Raw genomic sequence first — 22,721 nt, 5'->3', positions numbered from 1 at the left:
GGATTGCAGAGCATGTTGAAGTGAGAAGTGGTACAAAGGAGGAGGGAAAAGCAGCCAGCTGAAAGCAGAGCAGGCTGTTAGGCGATTCATTCACCTGGTGCAACAGCACCCTGACTCCTGCTGCAGAGAGCTCAGGTGATTTTAAACGATGTGTATTGAATCCCAGCACCAGCTGCAGCATCTCTTAGCAAAATTCCTAAGTCGCAAGATGAAGTTTAGAGTTTGGTGTCGGTCTGAATTACAAGTAACTATCGGATTGCAAGATAGAGCGAGGAGATGCAGGAACAAAAGAAACTGGGGCTAGCAGATCAAAGCCTCTGTCTGAGCCTTGTTCTCAGCGACACGCAGGAAATAAGCTACGCTGGCAAGCATGATATCAGCATTTCATTTATTCTGATGCTGGAATCTTAGTCATATCTCGACTGAAGGACCTAGTTTGTAGAGACAGCAAACGGATTTCGTCTTCTGAGCGATCTTAAAAGGTAGGCGCAGCCTGGATGGGGGCAGGAGCCATCTGGCTGCTACCCCATCACATCTGGTGTGCCAAGGGGAAATAATGAGAGGCTGCATTGTTTTGCCTTTCTCCTTCTCAGTAAATCTGTGCCTGATGATGATCAACATATTTTTCCCTTTCTGGAGTCATTTTGTGACATAATAATGATCATGTTTATTATGGTTACTTTTGGAAGCCAGATGAGGGGGGTTCTGTTTGCCATGTCCTGTATGACTACATAAACACAAATTCCCAACTCTCAGAGGTTACGTTTTGAGTTCACAAAGGAGGCCACAGGGTATTGGAAGAAATATCAGGTTTGTGAGAAACCAGTTTTTTCCTTAAAAGGAGCACGCTTTGTTTCCGAATCGACAGTGCCCTAAATTGTTCCGTAACGTGACGTTGCCTTACATGCTTATCCTCTCTCCTCTTTTGTTCTTGGCCAAACACAAAAATCCAGGTACAAAAACCACAAGCACAGAAGACTCTGCAATGAAGCTGCTTTTGTTCATTCATAAAAGCACGCTCCGTGTTGTACTATCTAACCGCCTCCAGTGCCCGCAGTGGGCTGTGATTCTGAAATAAAAATAGATTTTCCTTTATGGCATTTTATTACCAGAATTAAAAACACCTTCACAAATATTCCCCCCTCTTGCTGGGAGAAGTAGTCTTACCAGGGTCTAAGCATCCGATTCCAAGGGTGACCACCGACTGTCTGCATCAGGTGGGAATACTGCCGTTATCAGGCAGAAGGCAAACAATAAGCTAATGAACAGAGCATAATCATTCGGCTTCGAACAGGAAGGCTCGAAAAGTCACGTAGTTTCTGATATACGTGCCCAAGCACTACATGCTATCACCCCTCAAATTTAGTGAGAATAAAGCCATAGGCTCGCTCGGTCTATTGTGCATGCTTGAGCAGCTTTCACATTTGTATGTTTGCAATTCTTTTTCAAACAATAGGAAATTACAGACAGGCATTAAAATGTTCCAGGATTTCTGTTGCCTCCCTTGTGCAGCTCATTTCCAAGGCTCTGCGGTTGCCTTGGAAACTGGGAAAGGTGGAGGGCTTGCTTCAGCCTGGGAGCCGGCTGCAGAGCTGCAGGCAGAGGTTTGGCTGCAGGGGGGCACTTGGGCGTTCCTCTGCACGGGCACTGCAATCATAGGAGGGGGGCATTTTGACTTTTATTTGCAATTCTGAACACCCTGGTGAAGCCAGACGGAAAAATGCAATAGGGAAGTGTCGCATCTATTTAAACGCCCTTGACGGCTGAGATCTTTTGCAGTGTTTTTTTTTTTTTTTTTTTTTTGCCTAAAGGTAAGGTTCTAAACTGACATTTAAAGAATTGACATTTCATTTGGGTGTTTGTGGATGCTCAGCACTGCTACAGAGGAGGGAACCTGTTAGGCACATAAACGTGAACCTCATTTTAGCTACCCATTTTTAAAACCTGGAGCTACACCCGCCCAAAACCAGCGAGGACCTACAAAGAAACCAGTGCTATAGCATCTAAGAATTCAGTATTTTCCTTCTAGAAGCTCAAAATCCTTAATGGAATAACAGCTAAGCTCTAGGAAGCCACTGTGTGCACATGGGAAGAAGGCATGTCGGGGAGCGTCCAGGTACCTTCAGGTGGAGAATCAGAATGCTTAAAGCTGTTGCTTTGCAGATTGCCAAGAATACCTCAGCACCCCAAGAAATCTCTTAAATGCTTGTGTGAATCCCCCAGAGGAGCCAGGAGGGGCAGCTCTATTGCGGTTCCACCAGTAGCGAGAGGATATAGCAGCCTACTGCTGCCTGGAAGGGCAGGCTGTGCCCCTGCACAGCACAGAGAAATGCATATGCACGAGTTGGGTGAGCAGTAACAAAGACTGCCTGTGGGTAAGTGTTGCAGAAACGTGTCAGTGGCAACTACAACAGCCAGGAGAGAAAGAAGGCAGAATTCTAGGAAAGTTGATGAAAGGATCTCAGTGCTAGCACAATTCTGGATCTTTTGTGGTCACAAAAGCAGTAGTACGTAATTCCACGTGTAACCAAGCGTAAGCCAGTCCATGGCGATGACATTTCCTGGCAGCTGAGGTCTCTGCAGTGTGAAAGTAAAAGAGCCATGGTTTGGTTGCACGTCAACTCACCGGAGCAAACCGAAGGCCACTTTTGAAAAATACCCAAAGTATTTTTCCAAGGTCACAGCAGCCAAATGCAGGGCAGAGGAAATGTTAATGATTTACCGCCTTAATTATTAGCAGCTCACATTTGCAAAACTCCCCTGGTTTTCATAGCTGTTATCATTTTAATGTGACATTACAGTGCGCTGTGGCGCTGGGACCAGTAAACCATCGATCTGATGTTACTGGTGAAATGCCGCAGTCCCAATCCTCTCTGCAGATTCACAGAATTGTTGGGGCTGGGAGGTACCTCTGGAGATCAAACCCTATACTCAGCCCAACGGGGTCAACTAGAGTGAGGTTGGACAGGGCTGTGTTCAGTCAGGCTTTGAGTATCTCCAAGAACAGAGGCTTCACGACATCTTGAGGTCTCTTCCAACCTAGAAATTCTGTGTGGTTGTGTGATCTTTGGGCAGCCTGTAGTAGTGCTTGACACCAAAAACCATATTTCCTATGTTGAAGTGGAGCTTCCTACACTCCAGTTTGTGCCCATTGCCCCTCCTCCTGCCATGGGGCAGCACTGGGAGCAGCCTGGCTCTGTCCCTGCACCCTCCTGTCGGGTATTTGCACACACCAAGACCCCTCAGCCTTCCCCAGGACAACCAGCCCCAGCCCGCCACCCGCCCAGGTGAGGCAAGGCCCCGCCCCCTGCCTCATGCCACGCCCCCCTGCGCTCCCATTGGCTGCCCGCGATAACCCACCGCCCTGTAACCCACACGACGTCACTCCGGGGGGCGGGGCCTCAGCGGGGGCTTTAAAGGAGGGCGCGGGGCGCGGCCGCCGCAGCCCGGGCGGGAGGGAGGCGACGGCGGAGGGAGGGAGGCTGCGGCGGGGCGGCGGCACCGGCACCATGCGTGAGATCGTGCACATCCAGGCCGGGCAGTGCGGCAACCAGATCGGCGCCAAGGTACCGCCCGCGCCCCCCGGGGGCTGCCCCACCGCTGGGGTCCGTCCCCGGTAGCCCCCGGCAGCGGGGCTGGGTCTCCAGGCATGCAGACAGACAATGGGAGGGCATCGGGGCGGCGTTGTGCTCGCTGGTTAATTGCGCTGCTGGTAATGAAGCTGCTGTAGGAGCTGGTCCCGGTGCGGGTCGCGCCCAGGCAGCTGGCCGAGCAGGCTGGGGAGGGGTGGGGGCTGCACGGGCTGCGCTGGCGGCGTGATTGGCAGCGGGCAGCTGCAGGGGGAGCTGCCATTTTGCGGAATTTGGCTTTGCAGTTCTGGGAGGTGATCAGCGACGAGCACGGCATCGACCCCACCGGCAGCTACCACGGGGACAGCGACCTGCAGCTGGAGAGGATCAACGTCTACTACAATGAAGCCGCGGGTAAGGCAACCCGCCCTGCTTCCTCAGGCACCCCGAAATAAACCGGGCAGGGATGGCAGCTGGTGTGTTACAGCTGGAAACATTCCTGAGCGAGCTGTCATCCACCACCGACTGTAAGGAGCTTTGTTCTCAGCAGCTCCGATAGCGCTGTGCTTCTGATCGAGACAGGGGGTCTCTCTAGTGAATCCTGTAGGGGCTTGGGGCAGCCCAGCAGTGCCTTCATCACACTGGCTGCTGCCTGTAGGGTCGTAACACCAACACCATTTCCTCCTGCAGGTAACAAGTATGTCCCCCGTGCCATCCTGGTGGACCTGGAGCCCGGCACAATGGACTCTGTGCGTTCTGGTCCCTTTGGGCAGATCTTCCGACCAGACAACTTTGTCTTTGGTGAGTAAATGCAGTGCAGCTCTCCCAGAGCATGAGCATTCATTTCACAAAAGCTCAGTGCAAGTGTGTGAGTGACTGGGGTGGGGCTGGATCCCAGTAGTCCAGTAGGGTTGGGAGTGAGAGATGAGCCCCCTGGGGCAGGAGAAGACAGATCTCAGCTCCTTACAGCTCACTAACATGGCACCTTGCTCCTGGTCTGCCTGCAGGACAGAGTGGGGCTGGCAACAACTGGGCCAAGGGGCACTACACCGAGGGCGCTGAGCTGGTGGACTCTGTGCTGGACGTGGTGAGGAAGGAGTCGGAGAGCTGCGACTGCCTGCAGGGCTTCCAGCTGACCCACTCGCTGGGCGGTGGCACCGGCTCGGGCATGGGCACCCTGCTGATCAGCAAGATCCGTGAGGAGTACCCGGACCGCATCATGAACACCTTCAGCGTCATGCCCTCCCCCAAGGTGTCGGACACGGTGGTGGAGCCCTACAATGCCACCCTTTCTGTGCACCAGCTGGTGGAGAACACGGACGAGACCTACTGCATCGACAACGAGGCCCTGTACGACATCTGCTTCCGCACCCTGAAGCTGACCACTCCCACGTACGGGGACCTCAACCACCTGGTGTCGGCCACCATGAGCGGCGTGACCACCTGCCTCCGCTTCCCCGGCCAGCTGAACGCCGACCTGCGCAAGCTGGCGGTCAACATGGTGCCTTTCCCCCGGCTGCACTTCTTCATGCCGGGCTTCGCCCCCCTGACCAGCCGCGGCAGCCAGCAGTACCGCGCCCTGACGGTGCCCGAGCTCACCCAGCAGATGTTCGACTCCAAGAACATGATGGCCGCCTGCGACCCCCGCCACGGCCGCTACCTGACGGTGGCGGCCATCTTCCGCGGCCGCATGTCCATGAAGGAGGTGGACGAGCAAATGCTCAACGTGCAGAACAAGAACAGCAGCTACTTCGTGGAGTGGATCCCCAACAACGTCAAGACGGCCGTCTGCGACATCCCGCCGCGCGGCCTCAAGATGTCCGCCACCTTCATAGGCAACAGCACGGCCATCCAGGAGCTCTTCAAGAGGATCTCGGAGCAGTTCACGGCCATGTTCCGCCGCAAGGCTTTCTTGCACTGGTACACCGGCGAGGGCATGGATGAAATGGAGTTCACCGAGGCCGAGAGCAACATGAACGACCTGGTCTCAGAGTACCAGCAATACCAGGACGCCACTGCTGACGAGCAGGGTGAATTTGAAGAGGAGGGAGAAGAGGACGAGGCTTAAGTCCCCCGTTACCAAAAGAACTTCTGTAAAGCTGGCATGCATACTGAATGACTTTCTGATAGTGGTGGTAAAGCATGTTCTTTAGATGCTGTGTACCCGATTAACCTCTCAGCACTTGTAACTTTTGACAGATTTCTCAGTGTAACAGTTCTGAATCCAATTTATTACATTGTTTTTTGTCCTTTAATGTTAAAAGCACATAAAGGCATGTATTCTAGACTCTGTTTTCTGTCTTTCTTAACACCTCAATTGGGCAAAGAACAAATTTTCAGTCAGTGTGTTTGAGAAGAATTAATTTTAAAGGCAGGTTAGAAATCTATCAGCATAAAGGTGCACTCTGATCCATGGAGGCTTACGTATTCTCAAGATGTATGCTTCTCATGCAAATGTTTCCTGCTTTTTCTTACAGGAATCAAACCTATCTAACTTGAACATGGGAAGTCAACTAAACAGTGCAAGGACATATACATCTGACTTACTTTACAGTTTAGGTTACAATAAGAAATTTTCCACTTGTTTGTTGAACTCCTCTGCAAAGCGCAGGTGTAGATTATGCTTTCCTTCTGGCATCAGGAGCAATCTTAAAAGAGGGGGGAAAAGTACATATTGAGTATGTCGTACATTCTGGGAGCACAGGTAACTTAACTGTTTTTGTCTTTTTCCCTTGTTCTTGGTTACCCAAGTCAAAAAATTAAGTAACACTGAAGTACTGTTCCCACGTATGTGGGGTTCAGTATGTCAACTATGTCAACAAGCATACTATTTGCCCTACTTTGTTCAGGATAAGCTATGCTTAAAACCATTTTTTTCTGTCCCAGACCCAGTTTCTAGGAATGTTTTTAGTGGTCTGTGAAGACTGACATTCTGAAAATCAGCTGAGAAATTTGTCTTCTAAAGGTACGTCAAGCACCGAAGCTGCTTTGCCTCTTTCAGAGAACGCTGGCTGTCCTAGACAGGGAATGTGCTGAACAGGCTGCTACAGAAACAGATTTCGTGACACCGCTCAAACTTGGTTGGCATTTGAATTTTCTCATCTTTCTGCTAAAGACAAATTCAAAACTAATGCCATCCATTCATCTTTTAAAGTAGGAAGGGATGTCAAATTCTGCAGCAGAATTTTAACTTAAGGTACAAAAAAATGTTTAGAAGGAGAACCTGAAATCTTTAGGCTCTTAACGCTGATAGGAGTGAATGGGAAAAATCTTGTACCTTTGGTATATACTTCTTACAAACCCAGAAAGAAGTGTTAAATTCTTTGTTCTACCACTTACTAAGCTGTTTTAACAGAGCTAAGGACATTCTTGATTGATACTTTGTTGGCTTTATAACATCTAAGTCCTACTACAGTGAGGGCAATCGTTCTTTTAGTGGTGATAAAATTCTGCTTTTTTCATCAGAAAGCAGTAGTAGGAACCTACCCAGTTCTTCTACCACTTCTGCCTGAATTTCATTGTCTCTTTCTTCAAAGACAAAGCAATGTACAGATGTACAATCCTACACCACTATGAATGGTTTTTGCTACTGCTGTTAAGCCTAATACGACCAAACTCTTAACCATACAGTGCAAAAACAGGATGATAGCACCTATGACAGAAGTAAACAATGCTACAAATAGCAAATCCTTTTCTACTTTACAATTCAGAGAAAAACCAAGGCAGGAAAAGCAGATATTCAAAGAGTGTTACTGGAATTTAAGGTCTTTCTGCTTAACAATGGAAGGTCTCCTCTCCGGTGCAACAAGAAAAAAGGGGGAGGTTTGCCTAAGTATTTTCTGCGTATTTCTGAGAATATCACCGTTAGTTCCATTTCTTATCTGGTAAATACATATATGGGAGAGCACTTCAGCACAAAGACAAGAAGAACAGCATTATGTTTTTATCATATAGCAACTTCTAATGCTTTCTTTTGTGGCTTTTCTTCCAAAGAAGCTATCTGATCCTTGTCTAGTTTTTATTATGACATGCCTTAGCACCTTGAGTGCTTTTGAGCTCAGTGGAATCTAACAGAATAACAAGTCTTATAAGCAGGGCACATGTGGGCGTCACTAGCTGGCAGACGTTGGAGAAAAAAAATGCTTGCATGTGATTGTTGGAAAGGTCTCTTGTTCTTTTCTTTCCCATGGAATGATACCTTTTTATGAATGGCAGAGTTGACTTTGAGGTAAATGTATCACTCAGTTTTTCACAGAGATGACACCAATGATGGATTCCTACACTCTATTCACAAAAATGCATTCACTTCTCCTAATTCTTCTCTCTAATGCTAATCAGCACTGTCTGTTGTTGAGTAGTAATAGAATTCTTGAATTCATGTGCAAATATATGAAGAAAATTCAGCTGGTAGAATCCCAGCTTTCTATGGGAAGCATTCCGGGTTTTCAAAAAGGAGCAGATGTTGCCTCGAGACTTTTTGTTTATGGAGTAATATCTGAGCATAGTTGTACAATTTGTCATTTAACTTCTCTGAAATACACTAATAATTCCTGTCACAGTTTAAAAAACAAATCTTTGAGGTGGTAGTTCACATCAACAATGAAGAGCAAAGATCAGTGTCCTCTGTTCCTCTCCAATAACCAGTACTCTCGTCCCATTCATAGCATCTAATTCACTGCCCTACTGAATGGGACAGAAATTAGGTATTTCACAACATAAGAAATGTGATGGCCATAACAGAGAAAACAAATTTGCTTATTTCAGTAAGTATTAGTGGATCTGCGTGAGAAGTGGGAAGAGAAAGAGGACCTTATGTGGCTTCTGGAGAACAACAGGAAGGCGCTTACTGAAGTACTGATCTTTCTTTGTTTCTTATTTTACATATAACAAGAAAGGTCCAGCTACACTGTTTGCATCATAAGCTGCTAGGGAAATTTAGAATAGTTCCATCTGTGACAGAGAATACTTGTCCAAATACATTTTTTTTAACTTTGTGGATTTGAACTTCCTTTCTTCAACGATGGTTTAGAAACACTCCATCACAAAACTTACCGGGAGCCTTTGATGTGCTTCTGAATGTATTCTGCGTGATAGCGTGGAACCAAAGGGTCTTTCTCACCATGAATTATAAATGTGGGGCATTTAATGAGAGGCAGCAACTCTTGGCAGATATTACCTAGGGAGAAAATAAATGAAGGTTACACTTCATGTTAAAATAGTGTGAAAGACTGAAACTGCTTCTGTAAAGGACTGTAAAAACTCAGATTCTAGCTGTTTGTTGCCTCGCCCTCTGGATAGCATGCAATTATTCCACAGAATCATATAAATAGGGCTATAACATTTCTTTCACTAAAGTACTATGCGAGTACTGAAATTTGCTTAATTAATGAATATTAACAGAAGTGGATAGAGCAAATGAATTTAATCGTCCCATGTCCCTAGGTGCTCTCTCTCTCTCTTTTTTTTTTTTTTTTTCTTTTTTATCTTAGCATCTTACTGCCTTCATGCTACATTTTCTTATGCTGGCTATCTGTTTCCAAGACTTGCTACTTTTATCAACAAGTTAACTTAGGTTGTACTTCTGCCTGTTCCACCCACTAAACCCCTCGCTGTCAGCAATAAATAACCATTTAATACAAATTATACTAAAACTATTCAAAGGTTACTCTTCCTGCCCACTCAATTTTACAGAACCTCAATAATAATTTTATACTTACTAGTCTTAAATCTCAGTAGAAGTAATTTTAATGCTTTTCATTAGAGACTTTTCTATTTTTCCCCTTTTCTTTTTTACCTCATCACATAGTGCCACAGTTTCCATACTCTTTGGCTAGCTTCCCACGCTCCTGCAAGGGAATCTATGCGCAAAGCATACTTGATGTGTTTTATGTTCCATTTATCCTTGAGATAGCTTTATGTCCCATTTGCAGTTTTCTCCTTGCAGTTACCAACAGCTGCACAGTTAATATTTGTGTGCACATGTCTTCCCTAGCTCTTAAGTCATTCACGGTTTCATAGAGTTTTTCCAATTGTTTGGTTATTTACCTTCTCTTAGTTTGCAGTTATAACCCTTAAATATTTTCATTTAGAACTTTGTACTCGTGGTTATCAAATACTTGCACAAATGTTGACTGTGTTTCAGAACAACTAACAAACAAATTTAAGTTATTTACCGAAGGCCACAGTTGGCAGTCAAGCTAGGAAATAAAACTGTTCCATTCTATAACCACTAGGTTATGTTTACTCTAATAACAAATAACAGCAAGAAGAACTTTGAATTTTGCAGCTTTATGAGCTTAGTCAGTATTGATAAATGTTGGTACCCTCTAAAAGTTCATTTCTTGTACAAGTTCATACTAGAAGCTGTTAGGGCAAATAATCTGTTCTTTAAAAGGAACTTGAGTTGTTGACGAACAAAAGTTTCGTTGTCCTTTTATCTCCGATTTGTTTTTCTCCTCTAATGGCTTTTACTAACCCCTTTGCTTGTATTCACCACAAATAGCCTTTTCTGCAGTGTTACTTAACTTTAATTCAAAGGTCTGCTTGTATTCTAAGTCACTGTTCCCAAGTTAATCATGGAAAAATTGCAGTCTGATGGTAGCTAATCATTTTCAGCAAATGTTAGTCTTCCCTCAAGATCTGACCCAGTTACAGCATCTGGATAATTCAGCTCCTTGTTACATGTCTCCGGGTGGCTTCCATTTCACAGTTGCTCCACCTCATAGAGTTTGAAGCGTGTGCAGACAGTAAGAGGATGCCACAGCCAGTGTTTCATTGGCTTGGGCTTTGGACTTAAGAATAAACAAGTTTTAGGGAGATACGTTCTAGAAAGGATAAAATGAAATGATAGCACAGTTCGTTACAACTCTCTACTGAGAGAAATTCTAGTACCATGTTGCTGATGCATGGGGAATCTTTATGAAAAAATGTGAAAAAATATTTTCCCCTTTAGTACCTGCTGTCTGTTAATGTATATCACCTCCTGTCTTTCATCATGAGAGCTGCAGAAAAATATATTTAAGAGAATTACAGACTTCTTGTTTTATATACTATGTATTTCAGCTTTGTCAAATTGAAGGGAATCTTCCCGTGAATTAAAACAGAACTGCCGGTTACTATTCATGGTACCCTTGGTTGCAAAGGCTATGTAGAGTAATTGGAGAAGTCTTCAGAGAAAAACATTCAATAGTGATTATACTGCTTGGTTTAACTATTTTTGGATTTGAAATGCCCAAGCTGTGACAATACTATTTTTTAAGTATTTTGTTGGTTCTGAGTTCTCAAAATCTGAACTTTTTTCTTTTTGTACTCATCATATGGTACTAGTTTGAAAAAGTGCTTCAGCTACTGCTCGCACAAACTCAGATGAACACACCTCGCTTCTGGGGTATCCTAATGTCACCAAGATGCAGTGCATAGATGCTCAGAAAGTAGAGGAGAAAAACAAAAGCAATAATTTAATCATGTAGTTTTGTGGTGGAGCAAGAGAAGGGACTCATCACCTAACTATTCCCATAAATGCTTTCTCCTCCTGTACCTTGCTGGTTCTGTGAACCATCTAAAAAGTAATTGCTTTATTCATAAGTGTGAGTCAGGCACAGCTTTTAAAGCCATATGCAGAGGCCTTCCTTTCCCGGCTGCCAGGAATACTGCTAGATTTTTATCCAGAACTGTCTGCTACTATAATTGCTTCAGATTAACACCGTAAATGCCTTACCATCTGATTTTTCAGCAAAGCTGGATATTCCATCCACCCAAGCCTCACAGGTTTTTGCAAAGTATTCATGTCCATACATTTCTTCCAGTGGTTTCTTAACCTTTTCACTCCATTTTGAAACATCTCGGATACCTATATAAAATAACATTGAAGTACGTTAGGACCTTTCCTGATAAAACCCAGCACTGTCAACATCCAATATGAGTAACTTTTCAAAGACGACTGCAGATATGAACTTAAAACCTGAAACTGCATTCAATGGTTTTAAATAATTCTTAGCACGGAAAGGGAGAAAAAGGAGTTGTTTTATTATCTCCGCTGCAATCTTTCTGAGTTACAAAAGACTATCTTATTATGTTCCCATGGGGGAAAATTATATATATGTAGAAGAACACAGTCCTACAATTCCTGTTTTTTCCTTTTTTTGAGGGCACTCAGAAGAAGAGCTCAAGGAGGTACCTTGTGTACCTTGTAGTAATCTTGTGTATGAAAAGGGGACTATTTTTGTAACACTGTGCCAGAGCTAGCAGTTCTTTTTTAAATCCTTTAGCCTTTTGCTTTGGTTTATGGATGGAAGTTCTTCCATGGCTCTTACCAGTATTCAGAGGAAGGAAGCTCTTACTAAGGCATTCCAGCAGGCTGACATCATGGTACATTTGCCATAGTCTTAGAAAAAAACAAGCAGCTCTACTTAGTAGAGCCCCATGACTCATGGCATACTGGCTACAGTTGTACAAATAATCTGACATTCTAGTTATTTGCCAGGTTTACCTATTTTTCCCCTAAAATTTTATATATAGCTCACAAACTAGATATCCACAAAGGTGACTTTCACTAAACTGTGTTTCAGAAGTGCAGCTTTTCATCAAGAAAGTTCAAAACAACATTGACAAACCAGAGAATGGAAAATAGACCTAAAAAGTACTGAATCATCCAACAGTAATATATGCCAGTAGCAAAGCTTTTAATTGGTTTCAGATGGGAAATAAGGAAAGAAAGGACTTTGCAGTTAATTAACAAGCAGAACCTGTCCAGCCAAATGAGCGAGGTAGTACTGATTGAAAGTGTTGTTTTGAAACAACATCTGATTGGTAACCACCAGGAAATGAGTGTGATCATCCTGGGCTAGCTGTCACTGAACAGCTGTTTCCCTTACAGAATTTACTGTTTTTATCCATGCAGCCATCATTACTTTAAAAAGATGGGAAGAAGAAAGCCAAACCTTAAAAGGACATAGATACCAAAAGAACACCTTTCTCTCTTACCAAACCCTGTGTTGTAGGTGAGGTGCACTGACGGGCTTTGTGGAAGGCTGGCAATGCTACTTCAGGAGCTCTGTCACCCAGAGAGAGATGTTGAAAGCACCAGTCCACAAAAAGGCCAAAAGTCAGCACAGTTGCAGGCACTAACTGCAGTCCTTCTAAAGTAAGACTTATTTTTTCTATCGGCTCATTCTGACTGATGCGTATTTTGTAATTAGTATGTAATAAAACCTCTGTACATATAAAAGCCTGTAAAGAACTGAAGTAGCACTTTTACAGAGCTTAAAAAAAAAAAAAAAAAAAAAAAAAAAAAAGCAAACAAACAAACAAAAAAACAAACTACTGCTACCACCAATGATAATGAAAATGCTTTAATACAGGTGATGTAAGTACACATGTACAATACATACATGAGTAATTTAGCTGAAGCCAAACAGATTCCACAGCTGGTATAAATCAAACGCCAATCACTTCAATTAAATGACAGTCAGTTACATTTGTTGAGAGGCTGTGTGGTTAACTCTTTATTTTTAATTTCAGAAGTAAATAAGGTTGATTTCTGAGTTTGCTAGCACTGTTTGCTGTTTTGTTTTAGAGTAGCAAATGGTCAGATTTTATTTTACTTGAGTGTAATAATGATCAGAAATATGGAGTTTGTTTATTTTGGAAAGGTTTTGTAACCACAGTAATTAACTTGAAAGGAATGCAAATTAGAAAGGCATCTTGGGATGTTTACTTGAATGATTCATTTGCTTCCTTTGCTCAAATGGTAAGTTATGAGGTTGTTTTCTTACTGACCACGTACTATATAGACGCTAGAGGCAAAAGCCGTTACATGCTAGTCTAATGATTTTCTGTGGAATTTGTCTAAGTGTTGTGCAAGATGTCAGAAAGTAAATCAAATGTGGGGTCAGTAGGATTATTTTTAGTTTATTTTTAGGAATTTGTTAAAGCAACAAAATTCTTACCTTCTGAAATCTACTGGCAAGCTGTTATAACTTATGCTTTTTAGCAGCTGTTGATGAGGGCTTCTTAATTCCACTATATTACCCTCAGAGTAATGGCTGGGCAATTTCTTCCTATGATTTTAATCTATCCCTATAGTTAGCAACTTGGTAAATTTTGTGTCTTGTTTTTTTTATGTCTTCAATTGCATCTCTGCTTAGCTGTAGCGTAACTGAAATCCTCAAATCAAGATGAAATGAGAATAATTCATTTAGGATATGATATTCCCCTACCCACTCCATTTATACATACCATTATAAATTCTCACGTCCTCTTGAGTAACGCTAGCATTTGCTCCCCAGACAACCAACTTGTGGATAAGAGCTGGATACTTTGCGGCTGCGATGAGTGCTGTAATACCACCGTCACTCCATCCCAGCAAAGAGAACTTCTTGAATTTCAGTGCCTTGATTTGTACAAGAAAGTTATATGAAAAATATCAGTTGGCTTTACTGGTAAATATCAAGTATTTTTTGAAAACTGTCTGTATGGATCTAGACACAACACTGCATAGTTGAGCTATCATTAGCTTATAGCTAGCTAGAAAATATAGATTTTCCTTCTATACAAAAATAATAAAAAAAAAAAACCAACATGGAAAGGTCAAATATTTGGAAAATAAGAAGTTTTACCTACTCTTCCTTATTTCCATGGCTGTTTAAGGCAACAAACGTTAGACATATTAGATTTCTGCCACATTTAAGAAGCCCTCTTGAAATTAAGAAATGTTTATTTAGAATGGATAATAAAGACCTTTTCAGTAAGCCTGACAATATCAAGAATGTGTGGATTCTCTTTGTATAAAGTTGGCAAAGACTCTCACAGTGTGGGATGGTATGTAATCCAAGACCCAGATGAATTTAAGAAGTTTAAGATTTAAAAAAATGGAATCCAGTGATCTAATTTACTGATGCTAGCTGTTTGCTTTTTTCTTTATTAAAGTAAAAGAAAAAAGGGAAACAATCCGCTGAGTAATGACCAAAATATGCTTAATGTGTTTGCTACAGGATTGTATTAAAGTTAGGTGCCCCGTCCACATTTTCTGAATCATACAACTGAAGAACTCATGAATTCATGATGAACTAATTTTAAGTTCTAGTTCATCATGAATTCCAGTTCAGAGCACTGTTGTTGCAACACCTTCTTCTCATAAAGGAAGGCTCAAAGCAAAAAAAAAAAAAAAAAGTCAACCAAAACCTTAACTCATTCTGACTTGTACACCGCTTTTCACTTCGAATTCAAAATTCTCGTTTGCTCACATATCCAAGATCTGTGGTAGAGGGCAACAGCAGTAACAGGAGGGAGGATTTTGTGTATATGATGTTCGGTGGGCAAAAGGTGAAGAAGATAAAGGCATTAAGGAACACATTCACCATTTTTACCAGAATGATATTTATTGGTTAAGAAGTATTTGATATTTTGCATGTAGGAGTCTGAGTTTGTGAACTCCTTAGCAAACAAGCATAATCAAGGGTTTCAAAGTTGTTTTATTATGTTTTCTTATTTTTTTTTCCAAAATCACATCTCTTAAGTGACATCAATGAAGATACTGTAGTTGTGAAGGAAAAAGAGCAAGTTAGTTGAACAAGGTGTTTTGGTGCTCAGTGTTTTGCTGTTGGAAGTCCAGTCCTGCTTTCTTTGGACAGAAGAGAGCAAAAATACTGGAAATCAGAGAAACAAAAGAACTACACAGAGAGGAAAAAGTAGTTCATAATCTGGAAGCTTACTCTTGCTTGTAAACTTGAAGCTCAAGTGAGGCACAGCCTTATCAGTTGAGCTGACACTTGGCAAACTTCTATTGCTCTCAGGCTTTTCTGGTTTTGGCCCCTTCCTTGCTACTACATGTAGGTTTACTGTAGTGTTGGTCAATACTCAATTTCACCCAACTAAGCCATAATTAGCAAACAGAAAAGAAATAAGGTAGGGTAAAGAAAAGAACACGTTAGGTACGATCTGACAGGAAGAAAAGGGAGCCTGGAATTTTAGTAGCCAATCACAAGTTGACCTTGGCCTGCTCAAAAATTAGTTATCTGTGATCAACTTTAAGTATTGTTCTGCTGAAGTGTTACTGGTGTCTTGGCAAGTTTCAGGAGTTGGCAGCAGTGCTTATAAAGCTAATGTTTTTTTGTTGCTGCTGTTCTCCTAGCACCAACAGCAAATCATGAATCTCAGAGTTGGCTGATGGGTGGAATAGATTTTTTTTTTTTCTCTGTCTTAAGTTATTTGCCAGTGCTTCAGCTGAGATACAGAAGCTGAAATAGAGAAGCTCCAGTTCTGTATTTCTCTCATTAACTAGCCATTATCTCGATGAGTTCTTTGGGTTGTCTCAGGATTCCTTCCAGCATGAGGAATTTAACTTATCCTTTGTGCCTTTCAAAAAAAACCCCAACAATATGATGTAACAGATATTTTGGATATGGCGTGCATGTTTGTTTGCTTTAATCTTGAACTACTTACAGCACAGGCTTCTACTTAATATTGGCAGTAACCTGAGAGCTGGTTTCAGCTCCTTGATTCCATGGGTGATTTTGTGCTCTCTTTACCCAATAGGGGAATAATATCTCCTTTGAAATCACCTCCTCCATCAAGGTCTGTGTGAAATGCAATTGAGAGATCATGTGTGCTGTGACAAAAATAATTTGTAACAGTGCCATGTAATATCACTCTGTACCATATACTTTCATTGGATCACTGGAAGTATTCCATAAGTAAGGGCTGCAGTTGATTTACCAGAACTGGGAGAAGCTCAAACCCATACTTTCATTTGGACAGTAGATCTTCAGAATAAGTACCTCTTAAATATCAATAGCATTTCCGTAATGATAATTTTTAATGCTATGGGCCTTTGCTAGGCTTTTCTTACAGACTGGGATGGAGCACAGCAAAGTAGGCTTATTGTGTTATACTCTCATTTCACACAAATTCCTTGACAGAACCCACACAGTGATATACAGCTCTGTCATCTGCATCAAGGTGCAAAATACTCTTCAGAATTTCAGCTTTTGTTATTTTGTCAAAACCTTGCAGCAGCCACAGCTCCAGCAGAGGCACCAGAATCTGGAAGAGCCTAGAATCAAGGTTCTGAAGGCCCACCTATACAGATGGATTTTCTGTCTGTGTCCATGCAAAGCATATACCATCATAAAGCCCTCTGCAGGAGTTATGACTTTTTTTTTCTTTTTTTTTTTCTTTTTTCTGGAAATCCTAGCTGGGATGATTTCTTCAGATTTGTGCTATCCTTTATATGCTAGGCTAAAATAGAATCAAGTTACCCATGCTTGGGAAGACTTTAATCATTTGTTGTTACATGCTCACATCAACGAACAGCTTCAAAAATAACAGGATGCCACATCTCATCTGCTTTGGCAGCTTTAAAGATTGGTAGGCTGCTGTCCTGTTTGCACACCGCATGGTTACATGCTTTCTGAGGACAGCTTTGTTTTTTGTTTGGCATCTGTTGGTATTTAAACAGAGGCAGGAACGGGGGTTACAACCATTTAAACAAAAACTTTGTCACCTATCCATGGGAGCAGCTTTATTTTCTTTGTTAGTGTAGCAGAAGAAATTGGTGACTTACTGTGCAGAGAGAGTGCTTCCATGGTTAGAGGGCACAATTGTATCTTAATCCCGATTCTGCTGTCAGACTGATTTTGTTTCACCATGCAGACTACGGCTGCATTTCCAGTTTCATATGGTTCTGAAAGGTTACTGTTCATTACAGAAATACATTTGGATTCACTGTCTGAATCTTGTCTCATATTTTTGGAATTTTAATGTTCTGCCAACTTTCTTAACATGGCCAAAGAAACTGTATAGCTTAACGTAACAAAGCCCAAATATTAGGTAAAACTAAACCGGAGAATAGTATTAGCACTTAGAAGATGGAATAAAAGCAGAATTTAGGAATAAATATTTCTCCATCCCATAGGATTTTTTATTTCAGCTTTAGGTCATATTCTTCATAATAACAATAGCTCTGTTATTAAGAGCTGTTACGATCACAGGAACCCTCCAATTTCCCACAAAATTTATTTCAGTAATAGGCTGGAAAATGCAAAGTGTCAGCTTAGTTTTCAGAATCAGATGTTTCTTGCGATGGATTGCTCAAGGCAAAATGCCAAGATTCTATTAGCTAGAAATATTTCTAAGAACCTTTCACTACTGTAATCCCTTCCAGTCAAATCACTTGGCATAGGCTTTGTTTTTATATATATAGTTCACCTAAATTTACATGGTTCTTGGCTGTAAACCTCTAAGGGCAGGGTTCTGGAATAAAAATGTATTGCTTTATAATTAATCCCCACTGCTGAACCTCTGTGTATAATGCAGAAGAAATGGAAGAAGAAAATATTTTCCAGAACAGTGTGTGTTTGCCCAGTTTTAAGCCTTTGTTTGTGCGTTCTTTTGCATAACTTGCTATCTGCTGGAAACAACACATAACAGTAGGAAAACAGATTTTAAATATATATGGAGAAATAATAAAATCTGAGAAGAGATTTACCTGCATAAGATCTACAGCATCTTTTGCATCCCTCTCAAAGAAATCTGGAGGAAAGTCTCGGGATGGAGGGATGGACTGGCCATATCCCCGAGGATCCCAAGCAACGATTGTGAAAAGTTGCTTATTCATAGACTTAAGCTGTGGTCCAAAATCTGTTTGACCACTCCCTGGAAAACCATAATTTTTCAATTAAAGTAACCACCATAATACTTCTATAGCATGCATGTATTGTATCTTAATTCTAAAAAAGAGGCTATCCATCAACTGAAGTGCACTTAATTTGTAACAACATTTGTAACTAATATTTGTATATTGTAACTAAGCATTGCAACTCTCAGAAAGTACCATAATAAAAATATTTTAAAAGTATCTGTGGTGCACTGAGAGCAAACTATTTCTAGTAGGTATGTAAGCTTACCAAAACTGTGCTCTGCCTGGATGCTCTGAAAGAGTACCTTAAACTGATTTACCTGGAATTAATGGGGGTAAGGGCATATTTTTAACAGATTTAAAGCAGTAGCATGATCACTGCTGTTCATCTGGCCAGCACAGAGGAAACTGTGGACAGGGAGGAATATACTGACTATATCTCCTAAATTGTGATCTAGGTAAAAAGCATTGTGAGAGACAGTTCTCATTTGATGAAACACTTCAATAAAACTATACAACCATGGGTGCTTGAAGCTGAGCTTTAAATACTTGTCCTGAGGTGAGAACAGGGACACAGAAACCAGAGAATTCTAACTTCTGATTTTTCTAAGATGTTTGTTGCCAAAAAAAAGTCAAATAGATTTTTTTTTTCTGATGCAGAACTGTTTCTTTTATTGATTTTTTTTGGTCTGACTTTCAAAAGATTTTTTTTTTAAATGAAGTACTCCAGTCTAAAAAATGCTACAGCACTAAGCTATCTATGAATGCTAGGAGGAAGGTAAGAAGACTGCAATTTTTTTTTTTTTTTTTTTTCATTTGGATTATGGTCATGTGGTAACAGTATCGCACTACTTGATTAAAATCTGTTCAGCTCTAATATAAAATATTCAAAGGATGAAAACTGAATATCAAGTTGGTTATTTATCATTATATTAAAATCGTTGTACAAGGGCTAAATGCACTGCAAAAATCCAGGGGGAAGAAAAGCTTGTGTTAATTTCAAAGTATTGTTATCAAAAGCATTGATCTCAATGGACAGATATCGTGTAGCTAGCAGAACCTGCTGTCCGACTCTAAATGTCATGGAGAGTTTTAAAGATGTTGCCCTCAATAACCAAAACATGAAAACGCATTTTTAAGCAAAAAGTAAGTATCAACCAGGCCTTTTTCACTATGATAATAAACTGAAGTGCTGTATTATGTCTATTAATTCAATTGGAATACACCTAATTTCTAAAAACCAAATGCATCCATCAGTTGTGTAACAAATACAGCTGACCCGATTCTTCCCTCTCTCCCCTCCCACCCCCATTACCTTGCACCTTCTGTAGCTATTTGCCACTTGTACTGGACGCTCACTTTGCACAGTCAAATCCAGAAGATGTGAATGACTATGAAATAAATTCAGAACCAATACCTCTTTGTTTTTATAAAAGGTGCCTGGTGAGATAAATAGTCTTTAAAAACAGTTAACTGGTTGCAGTAACTCTACATTTCCCTATCTTTTGTATGTGTGGCAATTTTATCTTTCAACAGCAATGCTCCATAATCAGGTGCTGAAAACAGTACAAAATAGTTGTGTATGTTCTAGCCTGAATGGTAAATGAGGTGGTTGCTCTACAAAGATAAGACAGTCTCCAGACCTAGCATTCCGGGAAGCAGGAGAACTGCATGGCTTCCTTCTCCCGTCTGCTGATAATGCAAGTTGACTCCATTCACTTGGATTTTGGCAGATGTTATGGAAGTACTAGGGAAGGGAAGAGAAAAAGGAGAACATTCAGACAGCTAATTCTCATTACTATGTGGACATTAAAGGAATATAGAATACTTACTTTTTTTAGACACAAAAGACAATACAATAAAATTTAAATAGGTCACTAGCCCTTTCACAGTTGCACAGAAGACTAAATACAAAACTTGACAGGAGCACAGATGTATTCAGTATGTGATCACTGTATAACGTTTGCACTTATATTTCACAAATACAGTTAAATGAATTAAAATAAAGGAAAGGAAAAAAACAACCGTGCAGCAAGGGGAATACACATGCATCTTCACTTGGCTACTGAAACGTGGTGAAAGAGATATATTACAGGGGAGAAACCTCCTGCTGCTACAGAGTAACTTTTGAAATGGCTGGTGTTCACTTTATTACTACTGAACTGTACTTCTCTATCTGCCAAAGAAACCACAAATTATTGTTACAGTTCCTGATGTAGGAGGCCTACATGAGAAACACCTTGCAGGGAGATGAGGGTGATATTTCTGCCACCGTAATGCTTAACTGGAAAATACTGCATGACCAAACATCCCTACCCACTGAAGAAGTATTCTAAACGGAAAAATGTGAACTGGCAAGATTACAGGGACTGACCACACAGGACATCACCCTAAAATGCTTGCATTAACCTTTTACTGCAAAGCAAGATGTGCAAATGCAGTTAACCTGAGATACCGCTTCTAGATACAAATACTCAGTGAGAATGCTAGAAGTAGCATATATTGGAGGTATTGTCTGAACAGTATAAATGACTGCATCTGGTCTCCCAAGCAAGTTTGTTCTCAAATGGTTGTGAGATGTCTTTTCACCAACATAACTCATTTTAATTAGAGGTAGTAATGTATGAATTTTGCCATTTGGTTGCCTAATGCTTAACCTAAATTCCCTGCACTTCTCAGTCTATGTAGATTAGTCTTCCCCCATGAATTCAATCAATATGAACTTCACATGCCTACTTACAGAAATGCTGCTTCCCACTGTTACATGTAACGATTTAAGTCCACATACCACACCTGATACAGCTATATACTTCACAATGTATACTCTGAACATAGCATTCAGATATACCTTCTCCCCTTTGAATATGAGTTTTGCCTTTTTCTAAAAGAGGATGTTTTGTTATCTTTTCCTTAATATACCATCTTATAATTTGTGATTCAACTGGTTATTTTATCACAGTTCTCACCATAAAAAGTGAATACCTTGCTCTTAATGATTGTTATAGAAATCTGATTTATTTTTTTGCTTCTGATTATTAATTGCCAAAAGCAGGTCCAGATCCAGACAAAGCAGAAATATTCATTGCTCTATTACCATTTTTTAAAAAAGTAACCAATATGTGGTCTTCATAGCCAAGGGGTATATATTCTAATTTCATGATTCAAATAGTGGTAGATTTTTTTCCCCAGCTCTACCCTTTTACCTTTTTCAGGATTAATTATTAACATTGGGAGCTCAGGAATTTTGCTGAGCTTGTGAGGCACAGTTCTTGGATCTCGCTTCAGTCCAATGAAATTTGGCAGTTTCACATACAGTGTACTTTCAATACTTTATATACATATTTGTATGAGAAACTGTCCTGGAAGAGGCTATTCCTGAAAGACTTGGTCTTCCCCACAGTAAGCTCCTGTGAGTCTGAAATCACATCAGTATGGTTGTCACCGTGATGACCTCACTTCTGCAATTTTTTTAGTAAAGAGTGCATTGTTGGGCATCATCATGTTTGTGGAAGCAATGGTGAAAAACGAAAGCAAACAGAGAAGAAAACCAAACCACGCTGTAACTGAATGAGCGGTGTCAGAGCCTGTAGCCCTGCGTTCAGCAATGCAGGAGGGCTGCAGAGCCTGCAGGTTTTGCAAGGTGCACCACGCTGCACCTCATGCTCTGTAGGAACACACCTGGGTCTGGATGCCATCTTTCTGTTGCAGCTGGGCTGGAATGCAACTCGGTCTTTATTTGTGTGTAGGGGAAAAAATGGTGTCATGTCTCTTCTCCTTAACAGGCTTTGCAGAGTAAGCAGCATTACTTGGCTGTTAATCCTTCTCCTCGCCCTTCTTTCGTGCTACCTGCAGGACAGCCGGTGCCCGCAGGTGCTAGGGGCGCGTTTTGCATTGCATCCTGCGCTGCCATGCAGGGGGAAAGCGGATCGCAGAGGGGAGGCGAGGCTGCTGAGAAGGGGCTGCGGTGCAGAGAAAGCAGCTAAGGGCTCTTCCCAGCCGAACAAGCCCCCCCAGCGACCTGCAGCAGCCCTTTCCTTAGAGTGACACCAGCGTCCCTATTGTCACCCCCCCGCTTTGCTAAACCACCTCTCCCACCGCCACCAGGACTGCCACCCACCCCTGCCTGTCAAATATCACCTTTCCCAAACCCTTCTGCTCTCGGCCACCGAGCCGTGGGGCAGGAGGCGGCTGTGTTTTATTTATTTTTTTACCCGTAGGAGGCGGCCGGTCCCCGGGGCGTGAGCGGCACGGAGCGGGGGGACAGCGGCAGCAGCAGCGCCCGCAGCGCCCTGGCGGCGCCCGACACCGCCATTTTGGGTCCCCGCTCCGCCTCCCTCCCTCCCTTCCCCTTGGCCGCAATGGCGGCGGCGCCTGCTGGCTGTGGGGGGGAATGGCGGCGGGGGCTGTGAGGAGCTGAGGCAGGCTTGGGGCAGAGCCACGACCTCCTGGTTTCCTCAAGGCAGCTCCAGCTCGCTGGGAGCTCAGTGGCTGCCCCCAGAGTGGGTGATAATGTCAGC

General features: G+C 42.1%; 2 protein-coding genes across 2 annotated transcripts; one reads left to right on the top strand and one right to left on the bottom strand.

Annotated features, from left to right (window-relative positions):
- Positions 1 to 3,478: 3,478 nt before the first annotated feature.
- On the top strand, positions 3,479 to 5,649 carry LOC311206244 (tubulin beta-1 chain). Its single transcript, XM_084281494.1, has 4 exons — positions 3,479 to 3,566; positions 3,875 to 3,983; positions 4,260 to 4,370; positions 4,577 to 5,649. The coding sequence occupies exons 1-4, from the start codon at positions 3,510 to 3,512 to the stop codon at positions 5,635 to 5,637; spliced, it is 1,338 nt and encodes a 445-aa protein (XP_084137620.1). The 5' UTR covers positions 3,479 to 3,509; the 3' UTR covers positions 5,638 to 5,649.
- A 213-nt stretch (positions 5,650 to 5,862) lies between these two features.
- On the bottom strand, positions 5,863 to 22,519 carry BPHL (biphenyl hydrolase like). Its single transcript, XM_084282978.1, has 7 exons — positions 22,416 to 22,519; positions 19,848 to 19,951; positions 18,055 to 18,221; positions 13,806 to 13,959; positions 11,287 to 11,418; positions 8,622 to 8,745; positions 5,863 to 6,217 (listed from the first exon to the last, which is right to left on the bottom strand). The coding sequence occupies exons 1-7, from the start codon at positions 22,514 to 22,516 to the stop codon at positions 6,130 to 6,132; spliced, it is 870 nt and encodes a 289-aa protein (XP_084139104.1). The 5' UTR covers positions 22,517 to 22,519; the 3' UTR covers positions 5,863 to 6,129.
- Between the last annotated feature and the right edge of the window lie 202 nt (positions 22,520 to 22,721).

The sequence above is a fragment of the Netta rufina genome (genome assembly GCF_964035555.1).
Source record: "Netta rufina genome assembly, chromosome: 2".
Taxonomy (NCBI): Eukaryota; Metazoa; Chordata; class Aves; order Anseriformes; family Anatidae; genus Netta; species Netta rufina.
The sequence above is the reverse complement of the archived record's forward strand: the minus strand, read 5'-3'. Positions and strand labels throughout refer to the sequence as shown.

Excerpts from the sequence above, each read along its gene's own strand:
- LOC311206244 (XM_084281494.1), top strand. The coding sequence starts at position 3,510 with ATGCGTGAGATCGTGCACATCCAGGCCGGGCAGTGCGGCAACCAGATC. Across the intron at positions 3,984-4,259 it reads CTACTACAATGAAGCCGCGG|GTAACAAGTATGTCCCCCGT; the intron begins GTAAGGCAACCC and ends TTCCTCCTGCAG. Across the intron at positions 4,371-4,576 it reads ACCAGACAACTTTGTCTTTG|GACAGAGTGGGGCTGGCAAC; the intron begins GTGAGTAAATGC and ends GTCTGCCTGCAG.
- BPHL (XM_084282978.1), bottom strand. The coding sequence starts at position 22,516 with ATGGCGGTGTCGGGCGCCGCCAGGGCGCTGCGGGCGCTGCTGCTGCCG. Across the intron at positions 18,222-19,847 it reads CCTGCTTCCCGGAATGCTAG|GGAGTGGTCAAACAGATTTT; the intron begins GTCTGGAGACTG and ends ATGGTTTTCCAG. Across the intron at positions 11,419-13,805 it reads GGACGTGAGAATTTATAATG|GTATCCGAGATGTTTCAAAA; the intron begins GTATGTATAAAT and ends TATTTTATATAG.